Source organism: Plutella xylostella, chromosome 29, assembly GCF_932276165.1.
Source record: "Plutella xylostella chromosome 29, ilPluXylo3.1, whole genome shotgun sequence".
Classification (NCBI taxonomy): Eukaryota; Metazoa; Arthropoda; class Insecta; order Lepidoptera; family Plutellidae; genus Plutella; species Plutella xylostella.
Genome location: NC_064009.1, coordinates 2,274,696 through 2,293,602, shown reverse-complemented (window position 1 = coordinate 2,293,602; position 18,907 = coordinate 2,274,696). Strand labels below are relative to the sequence as shown.

Genomic DNA, 18,907 nt, shown 5'->3' with positions numbered 1-18,907 from the left:
CCGGCGATCCCGTAACCGTCCTCCGTTCGATTAACCCTCTGTCGCCACTCGCGGCGCCGCATCACTCATGTGTTGTTATGTTGCAGACGTGTCGCCGCACCTCATCTTCAAGAACGGCACGACGCCGACGCTGTGGCCGCAGGACGTGCCCTACCCGGACGAGAACAAGGAGGACATCCAGGCGACGTTCGGCGAGCTGCAGGGCGACGCGGGGGCGGCGGGGGGCGGGCCGGGGGGGCCGGGGGGCGAGGCGCGCGGCGCGTGCTTCTCGCCCGGGGACGCGGCGCAGTACCCCGCCTACTTCAAGGACACCAAGGGGCTGAACCACGCCGTGTTCGGCTCGGGGCTGTCGCTGCAGTACCTGAAGGGCGGCAAGCTGCCCGACGTGTTGGGCGGGCGCGCCATGCCGCTGTACGTGCGCTGCCCCATCTGCCAGAAGGAGTTCAAGCAGAAGTCCACGCTGCTGCAGCACGGCTGCATCCACATCGAGTCGCGCCCCTACCCGTGCCCCGAGTGCGGCAAGCGGTTCCGCCAGCAGTCGCATCTGACGCAACATCTGCGCATCCACACGAATGAGAAACCGTACGGCTGCGTGTACTGCCCGCGCTTCTTCCGCCAGCGCACGATCCTCAACCAGCACCTGCGCATCCACACGGGCGAGAAGCCGTACAAATGCACACAGTGCGGCAAGGACTTCCGCCAGAAGGCGATCCTGGACCAGCACACTCGCACGCACCAGGGCGACCGGCCGTTCTGCTGCCCGATGCCCAACTGCCGGCGGCGCTTCGCCACCGAGCCCGAGGTGAAGAAGCACATCGACAACCACATGAATCCGCACGCGGCCAAGCGGCGCGCCGACAGCAAGCCGCGCGCGCTGCCGCCCGCCGCCGCCGTGGTCAAGCCCGAGCTGTACTTCCCGCAGTGCTACGCCCCGCCCTTCCAGCAGTTCCCGCCCGCCGAGTTCAAGCCGGGCGCCTGTCTGCCGGCGCAGTGACCCTGGCCGCCCGCGCCGCCCCACGACCTGTACCCGACCTACTCCTAGGCGCACGACTCGTCGGCTTTAACGCAAGTATACGACTCAATACGACTACTGAAACCGGATCGCTGTAAACCACGCTTCGATCTGTACATATAGAGATGATTTAATGTATATTCTAGAGGGATGTCTGTCGCAAATGTACAGTTATGAACTCTGAATGAATAGTGTTACCGTTAACGGAAGCGAGCGAGCGTTTTGCTCCATAATAATTAAGTTACCAAGTAAGAACTAGGTTTCTTACTCGAGGATTATTCTATTAGATCGACGATCGGAGTTTGAGACCTGAACGAATCGAACCACTTAAAACTCTGTTGAAATAAGAAATGAAATTTTACCACATAAACCATATTTCGCGATGAATGCTTCCGGTACATGAGTGTGCCTATTTGTAATATAATACTAGATGTTATTAAGTTTATTTTATTTAGGATTATTAAGGGATAAAATCTGGCAAACGTTTGGGAGGGTAAGGAAAGATGTGCTCAAAATAATACTTAACTTTAATTAAGATTTGAAATTTAAAATTATTAAAAGTGAGTGAAAATCTTTTAGAAGACGAATTGGATGTAGATACCTTTATTGAAGAAAATACTTTGAACATCACAAAAAGTAACGATTTAACGTGGAAGCAGACCAAAAACATAGGTTACCTTTTGCCATCAATGAAACATTTTTGTTAAAAAGTATATTTAAGTAGAAACAGACTTTTTTTACAAGATGCATTTAAGTGATTTACTATTGAGATTAGACATCGTTGTAATACAATAGTGCCAAATAACGTAGTATTTTTTTTAATTCTACCAGCTTATTATTAAAGTTGGCCTAAGTTTAGATTGTTACCAGTGTTTTCAACGATGTGACTGTACGAGATGCATTTACGAGGAAAGGGTCAGACTGAGAAAGGACTGTGATAGCTAGGTAAGTTTAGATGTCTATTCGCTCACTTAGCATAAAACTTTCGTCATTATTAAATCAAAATTTATCATCTTTATCGACGTAAGCGTCAATGACAAGAAATACTATTATTTTTATAATCATTTTGGTTAATCGATTGGATAGTTCTTTTTAAATTTTGCATTAGAGACGGATGCCTTCTATTTCTTCGACTGATTTGATATAGTAAGGAGACGAGTGAGATTTAGCGAATTTACCAGTTAGGTGTGATGCGGAGCGTATGACGTGGACTGGGTAGTTAGATGGGTATGCGGTATACGCCAGAATTATTATCTTGTTTCTATTGTAGTGTAGAGCCCCCTCGAATTACCATGACATTCGATCATTCATCGCGAAATAACCACTTAGATGTTAAGAGACTAAAGATATTATATTATGCATTTGTGGGTGTCTGCTGGTGCCCTGGTGACGCCTGCGTCCACTGTCGCGTCCAGCCACTTACAAAGCTCAACTCAATTTTAAGTATACTCAGAGAGACATATCAAATATGTCCGGACGATCCACGATCGAACAACAGAACAGTCTGACAGACTATAAATGTACGGCCTTACCAGGACGCTTCAGCAGACATTTGGACGTTTTATTATCTATGTTTGTATCTATATAAACGATCTAGCTTATTTTAATATATCATTGTGATGGTTTCGTTTTCCTACCGCATAATATGAACTGTTATGTATACTTATTAACTACATATTTAGGTTATAGACGTGTGAATTTGTGGAGTCACTCTTGGATACCATTTATGATATATTTTATCACTTTAAAGTGACGAATGCAATATTACGTTTAGAGCATTTTACAAGTTACTTTTACGAATAAGATTCTCGTTGGACAGTTTACTAAAATTTAAAAGGAGTCGATTATTAACGTCACTGTTGTAACTTTGAATTCAAGATGGCCGCTTTCGCCGCCATCTTACTTTTAAAATGGCGTCAGGGACGTTAACAAGAGATTCAAATAAATCCGTCAGCATATTTCAGTTTCCGGATTCTGTTTCCTATCAAACTTTTGGAGGTTTACAAACAAAAAACACCTATGAATTAAATTCGAAAACTAAACTGTATCTTCCGTGACATTTTCCACATTCATATAGACAATGTGACCCTCCGCGGCCGCCGCGCACCGCCCCGCGCTCAGCAATGCAATAGCAGTTCTATTATTATAGAACGAGGGTTCAGTTTACATATTTTTTAAGAAATAAGTATTTTATACAGCCTTAACACAATAATAGGATATTTTTATACAGAGTACAGTATGTTCATTATATTTACTATAAGGAGCGCGGGGCGGTGCGACGGACGGCCAAGTTTGAATACAAATACATACACAAATACAACACAGTGCCATAGCCAAGATATAACCTCAGATTTATATTAGATTTTTATACCAATACAAATGGATTTAATTTTTAAATATTACAAAGGTGATTAAGTATACAGAGATTACAGATGATATTTTATACATTTATTACAAACAATATTATTAAAGGTAAATGTGAAATAGTCTTAATTAGTGTGGTAAACGCGACTTTATAAGTACTTATGTATGGAAAGACAGATCTGTAAGTTGCAAAGGTGGCTGCTACACTGTGATGTTTGAATTAAAAATATTCAAATTTCGGTTACAAAATTACAATTTAAAAGGTTTTGAGATGACTAACCTACTTCAATATTACCGCATTTTGAAATATGGTAGGTACCGGATGTCCTTAACTTTTCACATACACGCAGCCATCTTCAAATATACGTTTTATTGAAACAGTGTTTTCTACGGTGTTTACTTTCCGTGCATGGTAAATGTAAATACATATCACTGGCAAAATACAGGCCGGCAGTGTCTGGTTTTAAAAAATTACATAAAAAAATAAAAGGCAAAAATTCACGATTGTAATCTTAGACTTTGGTTTTGCTCATGGTTTGTTAAGTTTTGCTCAATTTAACCTATTTACTTTTAACGTTAAAATACCTATTAATTGTACTTGTATTCTTTATATGATATTCTTTATAGACATGTTTTGTAACATACAATTTAGAAAGAGCACGGTTTTGCTTTTCTTATGGAATTATTGTTAAGTAGCGATCAACTACTAATTATTGTCGTTGACTTATGCTTTTTCACTATTTAATCTTACGGACGGAACATATGTATGCTCAGTTAATGAAACAGAATTACCTGATAAGGTTCATTATCTTTAAGTATGTGAGCCGTCCAACCGTTAGTTTCTAATCTCCTTTTTAACATTGTAACTTTCGTTTGCTTCATCATTTAACTCATGATTCCCCTCATTAATCAATTAACTACCATTTTGTAAACATACTACTAATTTCATATAACATCTAACAATATCGCATTGATACTTTATAATTTTATCTAACTCTCATTTCACTCCATTTTAATCTTTTGCTCTTCGTGTAACAACCTAATTTTGTTTAATTAAGTTATTATAACAAATAATAAAGAGGAGAGAATAAGATTGCATTGTGAAATAAAATAACTTTGCATAAATATTATAAACATTTAAAATAATACTTATATCAAAATGAAAGTCAATTGTATTAAATACAATTTTTTGGCAATGTATGTAATGCTTGACCATAGCTTAGCTTGGTAACAAAATTAGTAGACTAGTTAAGTAAAATAGTTGAGTTTAACGTAATGGAAGCATTTCTCAAAAAACCCTTTAATTTGAAATTAAAATGCATTTAATGTGATCTCATGGCTGACAAATTGTCAAAATGTACGATTGGCGATGTCGCATACAATGTACATTGTAAATACTTCTTAACTGCTAAACATCTTGGTGATCTGACCAATATAGGTAGTAGGTCTCGAGTTAAAATTTTGTCGTATTTCGTCAATTCGTCGTAAGAAAATATTAATTAGATTACAGTTTTGGTATTCTCCGATTTAAATTATGTAGTTACCCGGTAAGGTTACGAAGTATTTACGATATTTGTTTTACTGAAGCCACCTGTGTCAGTGGTTAATGCATGAATGAAAGGATGCCAATTTACTGTGTGTGATTTTGTTGTTTTATACAAGAGTTGGCTACGAATTATTTTAACTGTCTTCCATTTTTGCAGAATAGCTCTCTTAGTATTTTATAGTGTTCATATCACGATATAACCAGTTTATATTTTAATGGCCTTTGTGTAGGTTATATAGTTGTTTTTTTATTGTATTTGACTTCAAGTAAATAGGAAGTATAAATCTATTTCTGCAGCTGCTGCAGCGACAGTGCAATAATGTTTTAATTTTCGGGAATGCAATTTGTTTTAGATCGTAGGTCAGATAATTGGTAGCCAACAGACGGGCCTATTATAATTTGTAATGTACGAAGTATTACTGTATTAGTGAATGAACACTGCCGCCTCGCCGACTGGCCTCAGAAATATTTTACAGATAAACAAAGGTTTTTTTTAAACACAATAGAGACTTGTTGAAACTTGACAGTTCCGCGGTAAAATAAGTGTTGTTGAATTTTTTATAAATGATAAACATATTAGATATGATCTTGTAGTCTGGATTGAGTTATCTACAGATTTTATTGACCGCGACATTTTAGGTTAACGTGGGTGCCGCCTTCGCGCCCGCAGACTCTACAGTTCCACACATATTTTCACACCAATATAGTACAATACAAGATGACAGATTTTATAATATAATATAACACATATACAATAGATATTTAAATAGATTTTTTATTTTTTTTGCGTCGAAGGCGGTAGTTCGGCAAGTTGGTTTGATTACACATGGGTGCTGCTATTATAATTAGTTGTACATATTATTGTAATATACAACAATAGACTGGTAATTTTACATGCTGTTGTTAGGTTTCTACAAAGTTATGAGCGGGCGCTGTTCGACGATTTTCTCCGAATCTTTTCTTACACTTATTACATAGATGTTGTCCACATAGTTTAATTTCAATGTGACACTATGCCTATTTGTTTATAATTACCTAGTTCCAGCCTTTTCTCCTCTTAAACAATAGCCAAATATATTATCTCTATAAATATAACTCATAGTAAGGTCCAACAAGTTGTCAACATGTTGGAGGCCTGAAACTAACTGGCCATGAGTTACCCATTTATGTTATTGAATGTTATGTAAATGTAAAATAAGGCCTAATTTCCAGCGAACCGTCAGCAGCGCCCTCTATAAATGTTATACAACAGAGTATATTTTCCTACACACACACACAGATACACCGAAATAGACTATATTATTCATTTTAGACAATCCCAGAATACAAGATCGCACTTTTTACACACAACAAAGATACCAGTTTCATTTCATTTCTTACAATAGATTTGTTTACATACAAAAACTTGATTGCATAATGGTCACAAGGATCAGGCGAAAAATTTAAATGTTGGCATTTAAAAAAGTGAAGAAAATTCGAGAAAATTGTAAATATATTTAGTATACGTTCTTCCAAAATGATATATCAGTATTAAATACAAAATTCAACTTTGATTAGGTCAAAAGTGTATGTGTGATCGATAGGAAATTTTGATAATTAGAATTATGTTTGTAAGTGTATTTTTTGTATTAGTTATTTTATAGTTTTAGATTTTAATCGACTTTGTCTTGATCTTGCCTAGATTTGCATTTACTTTAGTTATGTACCTATTATATGTTTTGAAGTTGATACCATCGTATTTATGTATATTATTATTATTATATTAAGGGTTTTGTTTGTTTTTTTCGTCATTTAATAGAAGTAAAATGTTGTAAAAAGTAAGCTCGTTGTATTTTATCAAATAAACACTTTTTAGTCCAACTGAAGCAATACGTTGCAGTTTTATTTACGGTAAAATCCACACTCCATTTAATTATTAGGTACTACATACATGTATACTATCGGGGAAAAGTAAAGAACCGCCTGAAGACTGTGTTCGAATCACAAGTTCTGTTGACTCAAGTCGCTATCGAAGTCGTTGAATTACGTAATTCGATAGCAATTTGTATGACATCTTGATTAGCGCCCCTGTCGGTAACGTAAGAAACTAATAAAACGCATACAATTTCCAGTGACTTTCTTATCTAATTCGTATCGGCCAAAGTCGACAAGACGGGATATTTAATTCATAGATTTCATTAAATGTAGACATAATATAGACATCATCATCATCATCAGCCCTCTATGGTCTACTTTGGGGTATATTTTCTACTACTACTGGTCTATATTTGATCCGAAGATAAGATAGAATACATAAATATTATCTTAGTCAATTTATTCATTTACAAACTATTCACAACTTACATCAAACGTCGTCGACTTTCAACAAAGTTCTTAGCCGGTTTTGGTTCTTATAGACACACAAGTCCATGAAAGTAAGGGCTAATAACAGGCAATGTCCAAGCATGTCCTTTTGAAGATCTTTCTGTGCTCTGAACATGGATTTTAGTTCATCTGAAATGTATACTTTAGAGCCATCTGTGGTTTTCTGTGTGACGTCTTGGAGAATCATTTCTATTGTTTGGTCTGTGGACACGCGTTCGTTGCCGACTAGAGTCCCGTAGAGTCTGTGAATGAAGGATTACGGTTAAAGCCGCAGAATAAAGTTGCCAAAGATTTCCGATAGAGGCGCCACTGTCAATCGGCTAGTAATGCCTAGGCTATGAAATGGATTTCTTGTAATGCTATGTAATAAAATATGTAGAAAAACAAAAAATCAAGGCTTACCTAAACGGTAGCGTAGGTCTAAGGAAGTAAACTTTTTGAATGAATTCTCCATCCTCACTGTCATCCCTGAAAATAAATAAAAATATAAGTGTTAGATTGATTATAGCGACATTTATGCTTAATAACTAAGAGCCTGTTTCATGCCTTCTGAATCAAAGTTATCACAGAGCGTGAATAACCTGGGCATGACTTGTCCCATCATTCATTCAAACATTGTAAAATAGGTAGTAATTTGTAACACCGCCATCTTGCGTATAAATGTGGAACTAAAAGTAAGGGAACATGTTGCACAAAGGTTGCACTCAAGAGAACCACATACATGAGCTTCGCCCCCTTTCAGAATAGAATACAGGGTGTTGCAAAAGTGGAATGTTCAAATGTCGAAGGATGGAAATTGTTCACAATAACGCACCTGCGTAACCCCCTTTCGGCATAGAATACCACTTTCACAACAAAATAACATCACTGTACAAAAGAATATAATAAAGTAGATCGCATCCATTGGCGTGCTTATATATATATATAATATAGATCGCATCCAGAGGCGTGCTTTAGGAGAGGCCTACGTCCAGCAGTGGACTGCTATAGGCTGATGATGAATATGATTATAATAAAAAGTGTTCATAAATAAATAACTAAACAATACAATAGATACATACACTCGATAACTCCTCGCGTTAACCAGAGCCACAATCATGGCGACCAGCTGAGCCTTCTGCAGGTTGACGGCGATGACCTTGGGGTTGTTGGGGTCGCTGCCGGCGGCGCGCAGGGTCGTGGCTTCCGCTTTCATCACACACACGTCCGCTAGAGGGAGCTGCGAGCTCACTTGCCATGCCTGGAATGAGGTGGAGATGTTTTGAGGACATGTCAGACTATGAACATTTCCTTAAAGCATAGCAGGAATGGGGAAAAAAAACCCAGTGAAACTTATCAGGACTATCGAGTGTGCCGTGCAGGTACTGACCAATGGACAACATTTCAAAAAACTAAAGCTGCTATAAATCGAAAACCATTTCGAGATTTAGCTCTAAAGGCCACAAAAAAAATGTTTTAGTATTTTTTGGATGTATCATTTTCGAGAAAATCATAAAATAGTAAAAAAGTGCTGATGACGTCATGCATCAGGTGCGATGCATTTTGATGATCAAAGCCTATAGATTTAAAAATAAAGTAACTGTCACTTTCATTTTTGATTGACGTTGTTGTTTATTTGGGTCATTTTCATTAATTCTGTTCTGACACTTTGTGACTATTTTTTTAATTATTATTAAGAGATGACCTCTATATAATATGTCCCAGAGCATGCCACCGCCTACACAGCTGAAAAAATGCTTCTGCTTATTTTTTTACATGATAAGTACCTACTTTCCATCATCAGAAATATCAAGGTCATTTGAAAATGACCCATTTGTTGGTTGGCATATAAACAAAGTTTAAATGTCACTTGTCAGTGTCATTTATGTTTTTTTTTCGAGACTCAGGCAATAGACAAAAATAAAAATTGAGCCTAATATGTGATGTCACTTCCGGTTTTCAAATAATTAACTTTAAAGTTAAAAATAACATGCAAAAATTTATGTATATACAAAATAAAAAAATACGGGTCCACTAATTTTGTATAAACTTTCCGAATAACTAATAAAAATATAGGGTAAAGAAAATGAAATGTTGTCCATTACATTATTGGGGTGAAAAAATGTTGATAAAACCAAACGAATTAAACTGGGGAATCAGGCACAGTCGCTTAAGGCGCCATCTGTAATTAGCTTTTTCTCCATATTGCTTTATAGACTGGTGAGGTCTTTCTCTGATACTGTTGGGGTTAGGGTTATGGTTAATTACGTATATTACTCTACCATTTTAATTTATGTATTTATACGTCCAATCTGATGATAAAAATATCTCAATTGATAAACAAGATTAATAAGTAGACTGTTGTTGTGAAGATCCGCCAGGCGGCGCTGCCGCTGGGACGTTTTTCCGCGAAAAAAGATGGTGGACGGATTGGTTTTTGTTTTGTGATTGTTTAAATTAAGTTTATTACATAATATTTGATTGTATCCTGATAAATAGAGTGTGGATATGTCTGCTTGGATTGACCGAAGTTGAAACAGGTTGTATTTGCCACTTTTCATTATAATAAATACTTTCAGAGTTTAGTTTTTGATCCATTAAATTATTAAAAGGTTTAAATCGAACTATAATTATAGTTTAAGAATATTTATCTTATTACTTATTACATGCCTCTATCACTTTTCAAAGAAAATTCATAAATATGTATTATAAGGAGAAGTTTTTAAATGAGGTTGTTAGAGAATAGTTTATTTAGAAAAAAAATTGAGAATACCAATAGATTTGAAGTTGAATTTTGAAGGGCATCCATCATCATCATCTCAGCCATAAGACGTCCACTGCTATTGGCCTATAGGCCTCCCCCAATCATGTCTTACTAAATCATAAAACTATTAGAAAATACTTTTCAAAAAATATGTAATATACACACATATTATTTGAGATTGGTACACATAATATGGCCTACAAATACTTACAACATTTAAAATATCTGTTATCTGAAACTTCTTTCCCTCTGGGTGGTTTATGCCATAGTATTGCCACTGCAGAACTTCATATTTGCTCCTATCTATCAGTGTCCAGCAAACAGAATTCACTGTTACATATATTGCAAGTGCAGTTTTGCAGTTCTGAAAACATACATTTGAAAATGTTAATTTGTTATAATAAATATTACACAAAGCATAATTTCTCAGGTACCTTCATCATTTTACAAAGAGAATTCATTTTTATATTGAAAACCATACAAACTGCATGCAATGAATTTGATATAACCTAATCAATGTACGAGTACTAGGAATCTATCTAACTAAAAAATGAGGATCAATGTTGTAATTTTAGTGCATATGTGTCAATTTAAAGAGATTGGTCATAATGATCAATATGTTAATATTATTTCGCTCTTGAAAAATTCAATTAAATGGAAGTCACTGAAAATCAGTGGTTTATTCTTTAACTGTTCTGTACCTATCCCATTTGTTGTATGTGTTATGTTTAAGTGGAACAAAGAAATTATTTATCATGTATATCTATTTTATGGTTATATTAACAAGCCAGAAATAAATTAAATTACTTACATTTCTTACTTCTTCAGACATTTGAGGCTGCAATATCTGTCCTTTTATTTTATTACTTTTACCACTTGGTTCACTTTTTTCTTCTGTTCTTTCTTCAACAATACTGTCAAACAGCTTGGTTGCAGTCTTTATGTTAAACCCATCAATAAATTCAATATCCGATAAAGATTTCACTTTTCCATTACTGTTCTTCCATTGACTTATCTTTTTAAGTCTACCTTTAGTTATTTCGTACCTGTTGGAATATAATTAATTATCATTTAAAACCCCACACAAATTCCAATACACTATTTACAAGAAAATATAAATAAATTTTATTTGAATTGTATTAATATGGAGAATACGAACATATTTAACTTAAGGTCTAATTTATTTATTTATATTCTACAGTCTGCTTCTATCCTTAGTTCTATCCAATACAATAAACCAAGACTCCTAAAATGCCAGGTAGCAACTGGAACTACAGTCGTCGAAATATAATAGGCCCGTTTGGACAGCTCCAAAATGTATGGTATGACAGCTGGTGTCAAATCTAAATCATAAAAAATCTAAACAATAAGTAAGTTCTGGTTATTATAATAATAATAATAATAATAATTCTTTATTGCAGGTGTATACCCATAGTTAAAATTAAAAATACATTAAATTCACAAATAAGATAAAATACAGTAAAATTCACAAATTATAAAATTAAAAATACACTATAAAATATCAAAATAAAAAGCTTTCTACCTAAATAAAACTTAATAAGTAGGTAGGGTCATTTGCGATTTGCGGTCAGCTGTACAGAGAGCCAATGTTTTAAGATTGGGCACCTGTAGTCATTAGCAACGTTCATTAAGATTGCATTACCAGCGCTGCGCAGTCTGTGCCAGAACGAGGCGATCCGGGACCTCATGATGGCGAAGAAGTCGGGCACCCTCGCCTCGGCGAACATGCTCGACGCACTGCAATACCGCGGCTGGCGCATGAGGATGCGGTATGCGTCATTATACTGCACCCTCATGGCACTCATTGATTTGCGTGTAAATTTGGTCCACAGGTGACAGGTGTACATGTTTTGGCAGTAAGCCCTAAAGAGTGTAATTTTTACATCTTTATTGCACCTGTGGAACCGTCTAGCGAGCATGTTACACCTCACCGAGAGCGCCCGCCGCTCGCGCTCGATGTCCTGGTCGTCGGTGAGGTCCTCAGTCAGGAGATGGCCCAGGTACCTAAACTTCCGCACCTGCTGCACCGGTGATCCATCAAGAGAGATCCCTGGAACCCTCTCCGGACCCTTTCCCGCCTTGAAAACCATGAACTCCGTTTTTTTGACGTTGTATTTCAGTCCATGAGAATTAGCATAATTCTCACAGACCGAAAGCAGTTTACGTAAGCCATTGATCGAGGGACTGAGTAGCACCATGTCGTCCGCATAGCTTAGGTTGTTTACACAAACTCCCCTCACATGACAGCCGACACCGGTGCCCCTCAGCTCCCCGATGAGGTCATTTATATAGGCATTGAAAAGGTCCGGAGAGGTGAGACCCCCCTGGCGCACCCCGCAGTCTAGCCTATATTCGCTAGAGGTCGAGTCGCCCCATCTCACAGCATTTGTTTGGTTGCCGTACCAGTATCTCAACAGATCCACAATACAAGCCGAAACACCCGAGTCCATCAACTTACGCCACAGAGAGTCGTAATTTACTAAATCAAAGGCCTTGCTGAGATCTAGGAAGCAGGCGTAGACCGACGTATCTCTCTGGACATAATAGTTGACCGTGTGCTTGAGGCTCATTACTGCGGAGTCCGTTGAGAGTCCGGGACGGAAACCAAACTGTGCATCATCAATCTGCAACTTACCCACCAGTGCAGGCTGCAGAAGCCGCTCCAGGACCTTACCTATCACCGTCCCCAGTGAAATTGGCCGGTAGTTGCTCGAGGATCCAAGGTCACCCGTCCTATTCTTGGGTACTGGGATGACTACAGTCTTCATAAGCTGTGCTGGAAGATAGCCACATTTGAGACACTTATTAAAGAGTTGACATAGACTGGGAAAGAGGGCATCACCAGCACACATGAGATGTTCAATGCTCAGCCCGTCGTGCCCCGGCGACTTGCCCCGCTTCATTCGCCGCACCGCGCGGGCCACGTCGTGCACGCTGAACTGCAACACTTGCTCGGCCGGGACACGACGTCTGCTGGCCGAGGCCACAGGGGGGCCTGAAGGTAGCAGAGGGGTGACCTTGAAACTGCGAGCAAAAAGATTAGCAATGTCCGTAGGGTTTTGATGACCTCCCACGGACACTGGCAGACTTTGTTTATATTCCAGCTTTTTTGTGGCTTTCCAGAACTTTGAAAAGTTTTTATCTTTTCGATGCAAAGCTAAAATATTCATTTTTATCTGATCCTCATTTTTCTGGCACCATTGTAGCTTACTTTTGAACTCCCGGCGACTATCGCGCATGCCATCATAGAGTGGGCCCGCCACCGGCCGGCCAGCCGCCACCCAGCACTGGAAATGCAATCTAGCTACTGAATGGGACTCCCTTACGTGATAATTCCACCCTATAATATTCTTCTTATTAGCGCTCTGTACAGCGGACCGCGGCCTCACGCTAGCAATAGCTGCATTTTGTAATATGCTCACAATATCTGCATAAAATTTGTCTATACATTTTATATCATGCATACAGGGTCCGTTTATACATTCAATACATTCATTAATATTAGAATTCATAAGTTTAAAATTATTTTTACAGTAATTATAAAATACATCAGTCTGACTAGAGTCTCTAGCACCCCATACAATATTATAATTCATTTTATTACTAAATTTTATCACAGATGGAACACAAAACATATCACATTCAATACATATAGGGAAATGGTCTGACCATGTTACGTCATACATGACATACGCGGTGGTGACGGTGGTCCAGGCAGCCTGCGTGGTCAGGCAGTGGTCCAGCCAGCGCCGGGAGCCGTTCGCCTCACTGATGAAGGTGTAGGTGTCCGAGGCGGCGCCCAGCAGGTTCATGTCCGCGCACTCCCACGTCTGCTCGCTGCAGTAGCTCGACAGTTCATCACCAAAGCATGTGCCGGGGTGGGCGTTATAGTCACCGAGCATAAACGCCGAGGCGACATCATTGTCCTGTATTACTGCACTTATTTTCCCCAGAACGTCCGAAAAGTCCTGAAGATTATCAACACAGTTGGTAGGCATGTACACAGAAAACACTATGAACGAACGTCCATCAACACATATTTTAATCGCCGCCACTCTATCACTGGAGCATTCTATCACCGATACATCGGGAAACGTAGACTTGCGCCACATGAGGGCCACGCCGCCGTAAGGTCTTCCTCGAAGGACTCCCGCTGACGTGTCCACCGATGATTTGGCTGTACTGTTGAAATCATCGTCAATTTCATTCATAAAATTGAGCTCGTGAGGCAGAAGCCACGTCTCTTGCAATGCTATGATATCAAAACTCCCACACAGTTCTCGGATATGTGGAAGAGCCCTTTTGATGTATTTGCAGTTGAAAGATACCAATTTGATTTTAGATATTGTACTATCCATGATTAAATTATTTTGCTGTCTTCGCTGCCCCTGACGCTTCACGGAACCTCCGGTACATGACACCCTCCGGCCAGAAATCTGCTGATAGGTAGGTATTTAATTTACTACGGGGTACAGTGACTTTAAAGGAATTAAAATTTGTTTCTTGCTTCTGCTGCAGTAACTCGACGCTAACGCATTGCTCGCCCATGTCAGATATGTGCTCCTTCAGGTGCTCGACAGTACTCGACTTTTTAAGTCTAGAAACGTAAATCGCCGAAGTCATGTCCGCTACTTGTATTTTAGTAGACATCTGTGCGGTACCAATCATGTTACTGTTTTTTGGTTTGCTTCGCTTCTTACGCTCAACGAGTATGAAGCTGTCGTCGTGTTTATTTACAGCAGTCCGACGGGTCGGTTTCGCTTGCGTCTGCGCGGGCCGCAGGGCGATGTCGCGGTAGGTCGGCGTGTGGACCGGTTCCGCTCGTATCTCCGCACTCGCTATCGGTGACGATTGCGACAGCCGCCCGCTATTTACATTATTTTTGGTGGATTCATTTAATTTCGTCTTACAGTCTTCCCGTTGTTGTAGCCTAGGCCTAGGTTTTGAGTACTGCCTATTGGGCGTATCTGTTTGGATATCAGGCATAGTCGTTAGTATAGTTCTATGTCTAGTTTAAATTGTTTTTATTTTATTTTTATTATTGTATAAAAGAGTTTCGTGTGAATATCACTTTAGTTTTCCACCAACCAAGGGTTGGCTGGAAGAAATTGCTTCTTGGCAATAAGCCCGCCTTTGTGTACTTCTTACTTTTTCTGTCTTCATGTTTTTGTCTTTGTTTTGTGTATACAATAAAGTGTCTATAAATAAATAGTCGTACAAGATCTTAAATTATTTATATCAGTGTATACTTTCGTCTCAAACAATGTCATCTCCGACTTGGAGATCGTGTCATTACGTAAACTATGCAGTTCATTTTTCAATAAAACTAGGTCTTTCAGTAGCCGTGTGACGTCCACATGATCGAACGACACGGGAGGCAGTCGGTTCAGGTCCTGCGCCACGAAGATCGGCTGCAGCTTGGGGGCCGTCGCATGAAATAACTTAATGACATCCTTGATGTTCTTCTTGTTTTTTTCGTCCCCCTTTCTAGTAACGCATCTGTTACCATCAGGAAGACAGTCAAATAAGGTAGTTTTACCTGTCTCGATCTCTGCCTCCGTAAAGTTTGTCGCACATATTTGCACAATACTTAACTCGTCTAGTACGTCAATTTTATTTTGTATAAAAGTCAAAAACTCATTTATGACGATCTTTCTTGCCATTATTATTTAAATACACAGCATTCTCAGCAAACTTGGTTAACTTTAGGTAGGTATACACCTCCGTGCGTAAATACGGCGCAAACGATAACCGGCTATGAGTGCGCGCGGAAGACTGACTTATTTATGGTGAAAAGTTCTGTTTTCTTTCAGCCGTTAAAAAATAAGCCAGATTATGTGTTTTTTTATGTATTTCATCAAGTAAATCAAGAGTAAACAGCAAATTTGTGTATCTGTCCAAATGGGCCTATTATATTTCGACAACTGTACCATATCTAGTATCATCTAATTGAATTAAAATAATAATAAAACTAAATGAAATGGTTATAAAACCCAAACAAAATAAGAGAGTCTTACTTAGATAAAACATTTGCATCTGAATCATTGACTACTTTTAGAATTTTATCTTTCTGATCTTCATTGTATTTAGTCTCAATTTCTTGGCTGTAAAATTCCTTTGATATAGCGAGTATGTTGCAACTTGAGCACTGTGATACCTGTAACTGTAAACATAATTATTAGTTGTTATACAAAACAATTTCAAGTGGTGCTTTTCTGGACGCTTCCGTGCTTCGGAGGGCACGTTAAGCTGCTTCGACAGCAGTCGTTAAGCCTAGTCAGAGGCCTTCGGGCGGCTTGAAAACATCTGACAGTCGGGTTGCCCACTTACCCGACAACTCTCTCAGCACAAGCTTGCTTGTTTTGGGGTCCACCAACCCGCACTTGGCCAGCGTGGTGGACTAGGCCTAAACCCTTCCTTCATTGGAAGGAGACCCGTGCCCCAGCAGTGGGGACGTAATGGGTCGTGATGATACAAAACTGCTATTAGTTACATCTCGTACTTAACCTCAAACATGAATTCTTACCGCTTTTCTTCTAAGATTCCTAAAACCGTGCAACCACATTTTATAAGGAACAAGTTTAAATAAATATTATGATTTCTTGAATACGTTGAGTTCAGGCTGTATTTAAGTTATTCAAGTTTAATTTACAACAGAAACGGATTTTGTAAGTGTTTGTTTACATTTTAAATTTTTAGCTCCTCCACCAGCAGCTGTCACTATGACAATTCATGGCAATCAATGGCATTGACATTTGACATTTTCCCAGAGTAGAAAATGTTTCCGAAACCTGGATAAAAATGAGAAACGGTCATTGAATCCTTAAAATAATGGCCATAGAATATAGCACCAACATATCCCTTTCGAACCTGAATGATACGAATGTGCGCTCGATTTTTTAGAAATTCTACTTTAGCGTTAAACTTATTTCACCGCCTGGAACCGAAACGCATCGTTTGTGCGTATCGTTGTAAATAAAAAAATGTGGTTGATATTTGAAATCAGTTAGCCTGTGACAGGCGAAGAAATTGGCGGCGTTCCTTGAACCTGACAGCGAGCGTGTTTAGGAACAAATGTAATTTTGCTGTTTTACCTCATTTTCTTCACATATTTTATGCTACATTGTAATATTACAGTCTTATCTTTGTTGTTAGCATAGTAAAGTTTGCACAACACAATGATTCCGTGATAATTTTTGACCGACAAAACTGAAACGCACAAATGTGCGGTTCAGGTTCAAAATGTACAAATGCACAAAATTGCATGAGGTAGTTTTTGTCATAATAATAGTACTTTTCGTTCCATGAACCAGTTCCATGGGGTCCCAGACATTTGGAAGGCGTTCATGGGCCAAATTATTAATGTAGGGACCCGTTTGACAAAATTTATCTATATGAAATGTGACACCAACCAACGATATTCCCTGCTTAGACTATAGAAGAAAGCCTAAAGAAACCCCCCAATTGGTGCAGGAAGCAGGACTGTTCTAAGATATCGAGAAAATAAATAAAGGGTTATGGAATGGGTGCTAAATGGACTGGGTAACTGGGACTATGGAAGGACTATGGCTCCTGTCTGACCTATATATTTCGCACATGGATAAAAAGGCAGGGGGTGACTTGCACACACTGCCAATGAACCCCCACCCCCCCAAAACAGTCGCTAGCACATTACAGTGGCGTAGCAGCAAGGGGGCAACATGACATGAGGTACTAAGGATGGAGAGGGATTCCACAGCTCTCAGAATAATCAAGTTATGGGTGAAGATCTCTACAATACCTTACTGGGTAACACATCCTTCTTTGAGCATTTCTGCTCTAGCGAAACACCACTCAAACCAGCCAAGCAAGGGGTGGGAGATCCTGTTCCTCTTCAGTGTTCTGGACAACCAGTAAAGGCAAGCCAGAGACGAGGAACAGGGGTTCTCCGTAGAATCTGGTGGGTGGAGTCCCTAATGCCCAACGGCTGGCCAGAAGCTGCCCTGCTATTTTATGATTATCATTATTATTATTATATTCAATACATGCTGAAACTTAAGATTTAAGCTAATAATGATTTATTTTTAGTATTGTACCCAATGATTTCAAAAGGAAGGATACGCCCGTCAGAACGTTTTGTCAAAAGAAAATGGCACCCGCGCGTTGGCCCTAATTCATACAAATTATGACAGATTTATGAGATTTTAGGGCCAACGCGAGGGTGTCATTTTCTGGAGCGGTTAGGCCTGTCCTTACGCTAGTAATATATAAGTCAATGATTGTACCTTAATATGCACTTCGCTTTCATATTTCACACCTTAAATACCTATGTTATTTATGTTTCGGAAACGAACTAACTATATTATTATCATTAGAATTTAAAAAAATAGTCAAAAAGCTAAGTTTAAAAAAAAAATAATTATAATATTGTTGCAATGATTGATTTAAAAAAGTGTTATTATATATTTTCTGTTTTTTATTTCAGTCAATTAAATAGGTATCCTAAGTAAAATATGGTAAAGCACAATTGTGTTTTAGTGGTATTGAAACCCAGATAGCACGAACGTGCTATGGCTTTTCCGGGAAAACGGAAAATGCATAATTTTTTTTATAATTTTTCCCTAGCCCTTTTAGGCATATGATAGAAAAAAAATCTCAGGTTCGAAAGGGACAACATACACCCAGCACCAATCATAATGAGAAGACTTGTTCGATTGGTGCCGTAGAAGCAACTACACGTATGTACGTACCTATGGCAAGGAAAGGCATCTATATTTCATTTCCATTTCACCAGTACGTCCGATTTCGAATGCACATAATATTATCTCCAGTGTCGAGATATCTCGGAACAAAGTCCATCTCAAGCAAAGCAAGAATG

At 38.8% G+C, this 18,907-nt stretch overlaps 2 protein-coding genes across 4 annotated transcripts in view; one reads left to right on the top strand and one right to left on the bottom strand.

Annotated features, from left to right (window-relative positions):
• Positions 1-6,791, top strand: part of LOC119693031 (zinc finger protein 250) — a 46,503-nt gene extending 39,712 nt beyond the window's left edge. For both annotated transcript variants that reach the window (XM_038115092.2, XM_038115085.2), the window contains exon 3: positions 87-6,791. In XM_038115092.2, the coding sequence (XP_037971020.2) occupies positions 87-994 (908 nt within the window). In that variant the 3' untranslated portion in view covers positions 995-6,791. The remainder of the gene's footprint in view (positions 1-86) is intronic.
• Positions 6,792-7,249: 458 nt separating this feature from the next.
• LOC105391529 lies at positions 7,250-16,750 on the bottom strand. Of its 2 annotated transcripts, none has more exons than XM_038120770.2 (7): positions 16,577-16,750; positions 16,068-16,207; positions 10,841-11,075; positions 10,241-10,393; positions 8,348-8,526; positions 7,689-7,754; positions 7,250-7,528 (listed from the first exon to the last, which is right to left on the bottom strand). In XM_038120770.2, exons 1-7 carry the CDS (start codon positions 16,613-16,615, stop codon positions 7,267-7,269), a joined length of 1,074 nt encoding a protein of 357 aa, XP_037976698.2. In that variant the 5' UTR covers positions 16,616-16,750; the 3' UTR covers positions 7,250-7,266. The 2 variants fall into 2 exon arrangements, with proteins under 2 accessions (XP_037976698.2, XP_037976692.2); XM_038120764.2 differs by having other exon boundaries at positions 16,068-16,213; positions 16,577-16,748.
• Positions 16,751-18,907: the final 2,157 nt, after the last annotated feature.

Bases quoted from the DNA above. Each gene is read 5' to 3' on its own strand.
- LOC105391529 (XM_038120764.2), bottom strand. From the start codon at position 16,615: ATGTGGTTGCACGGTTTTAGGAATCTTAGAAGAAAAGCG. The intron at 16,214-16,576 runs GTAAGAATTCAT...TTATGTTTACAG, and splicing joins GGAATCTTAGAAGAAAAGCG to TTACAGGTATCACAGTGCTC. The intron at 10,394-10,840 runs GTAAGTAATTTA...GTATGTTTTCAG, and splicing joins TGTCTGAAGAAGTAAGAAAT to AACTGCAAAACTGCACTTGC.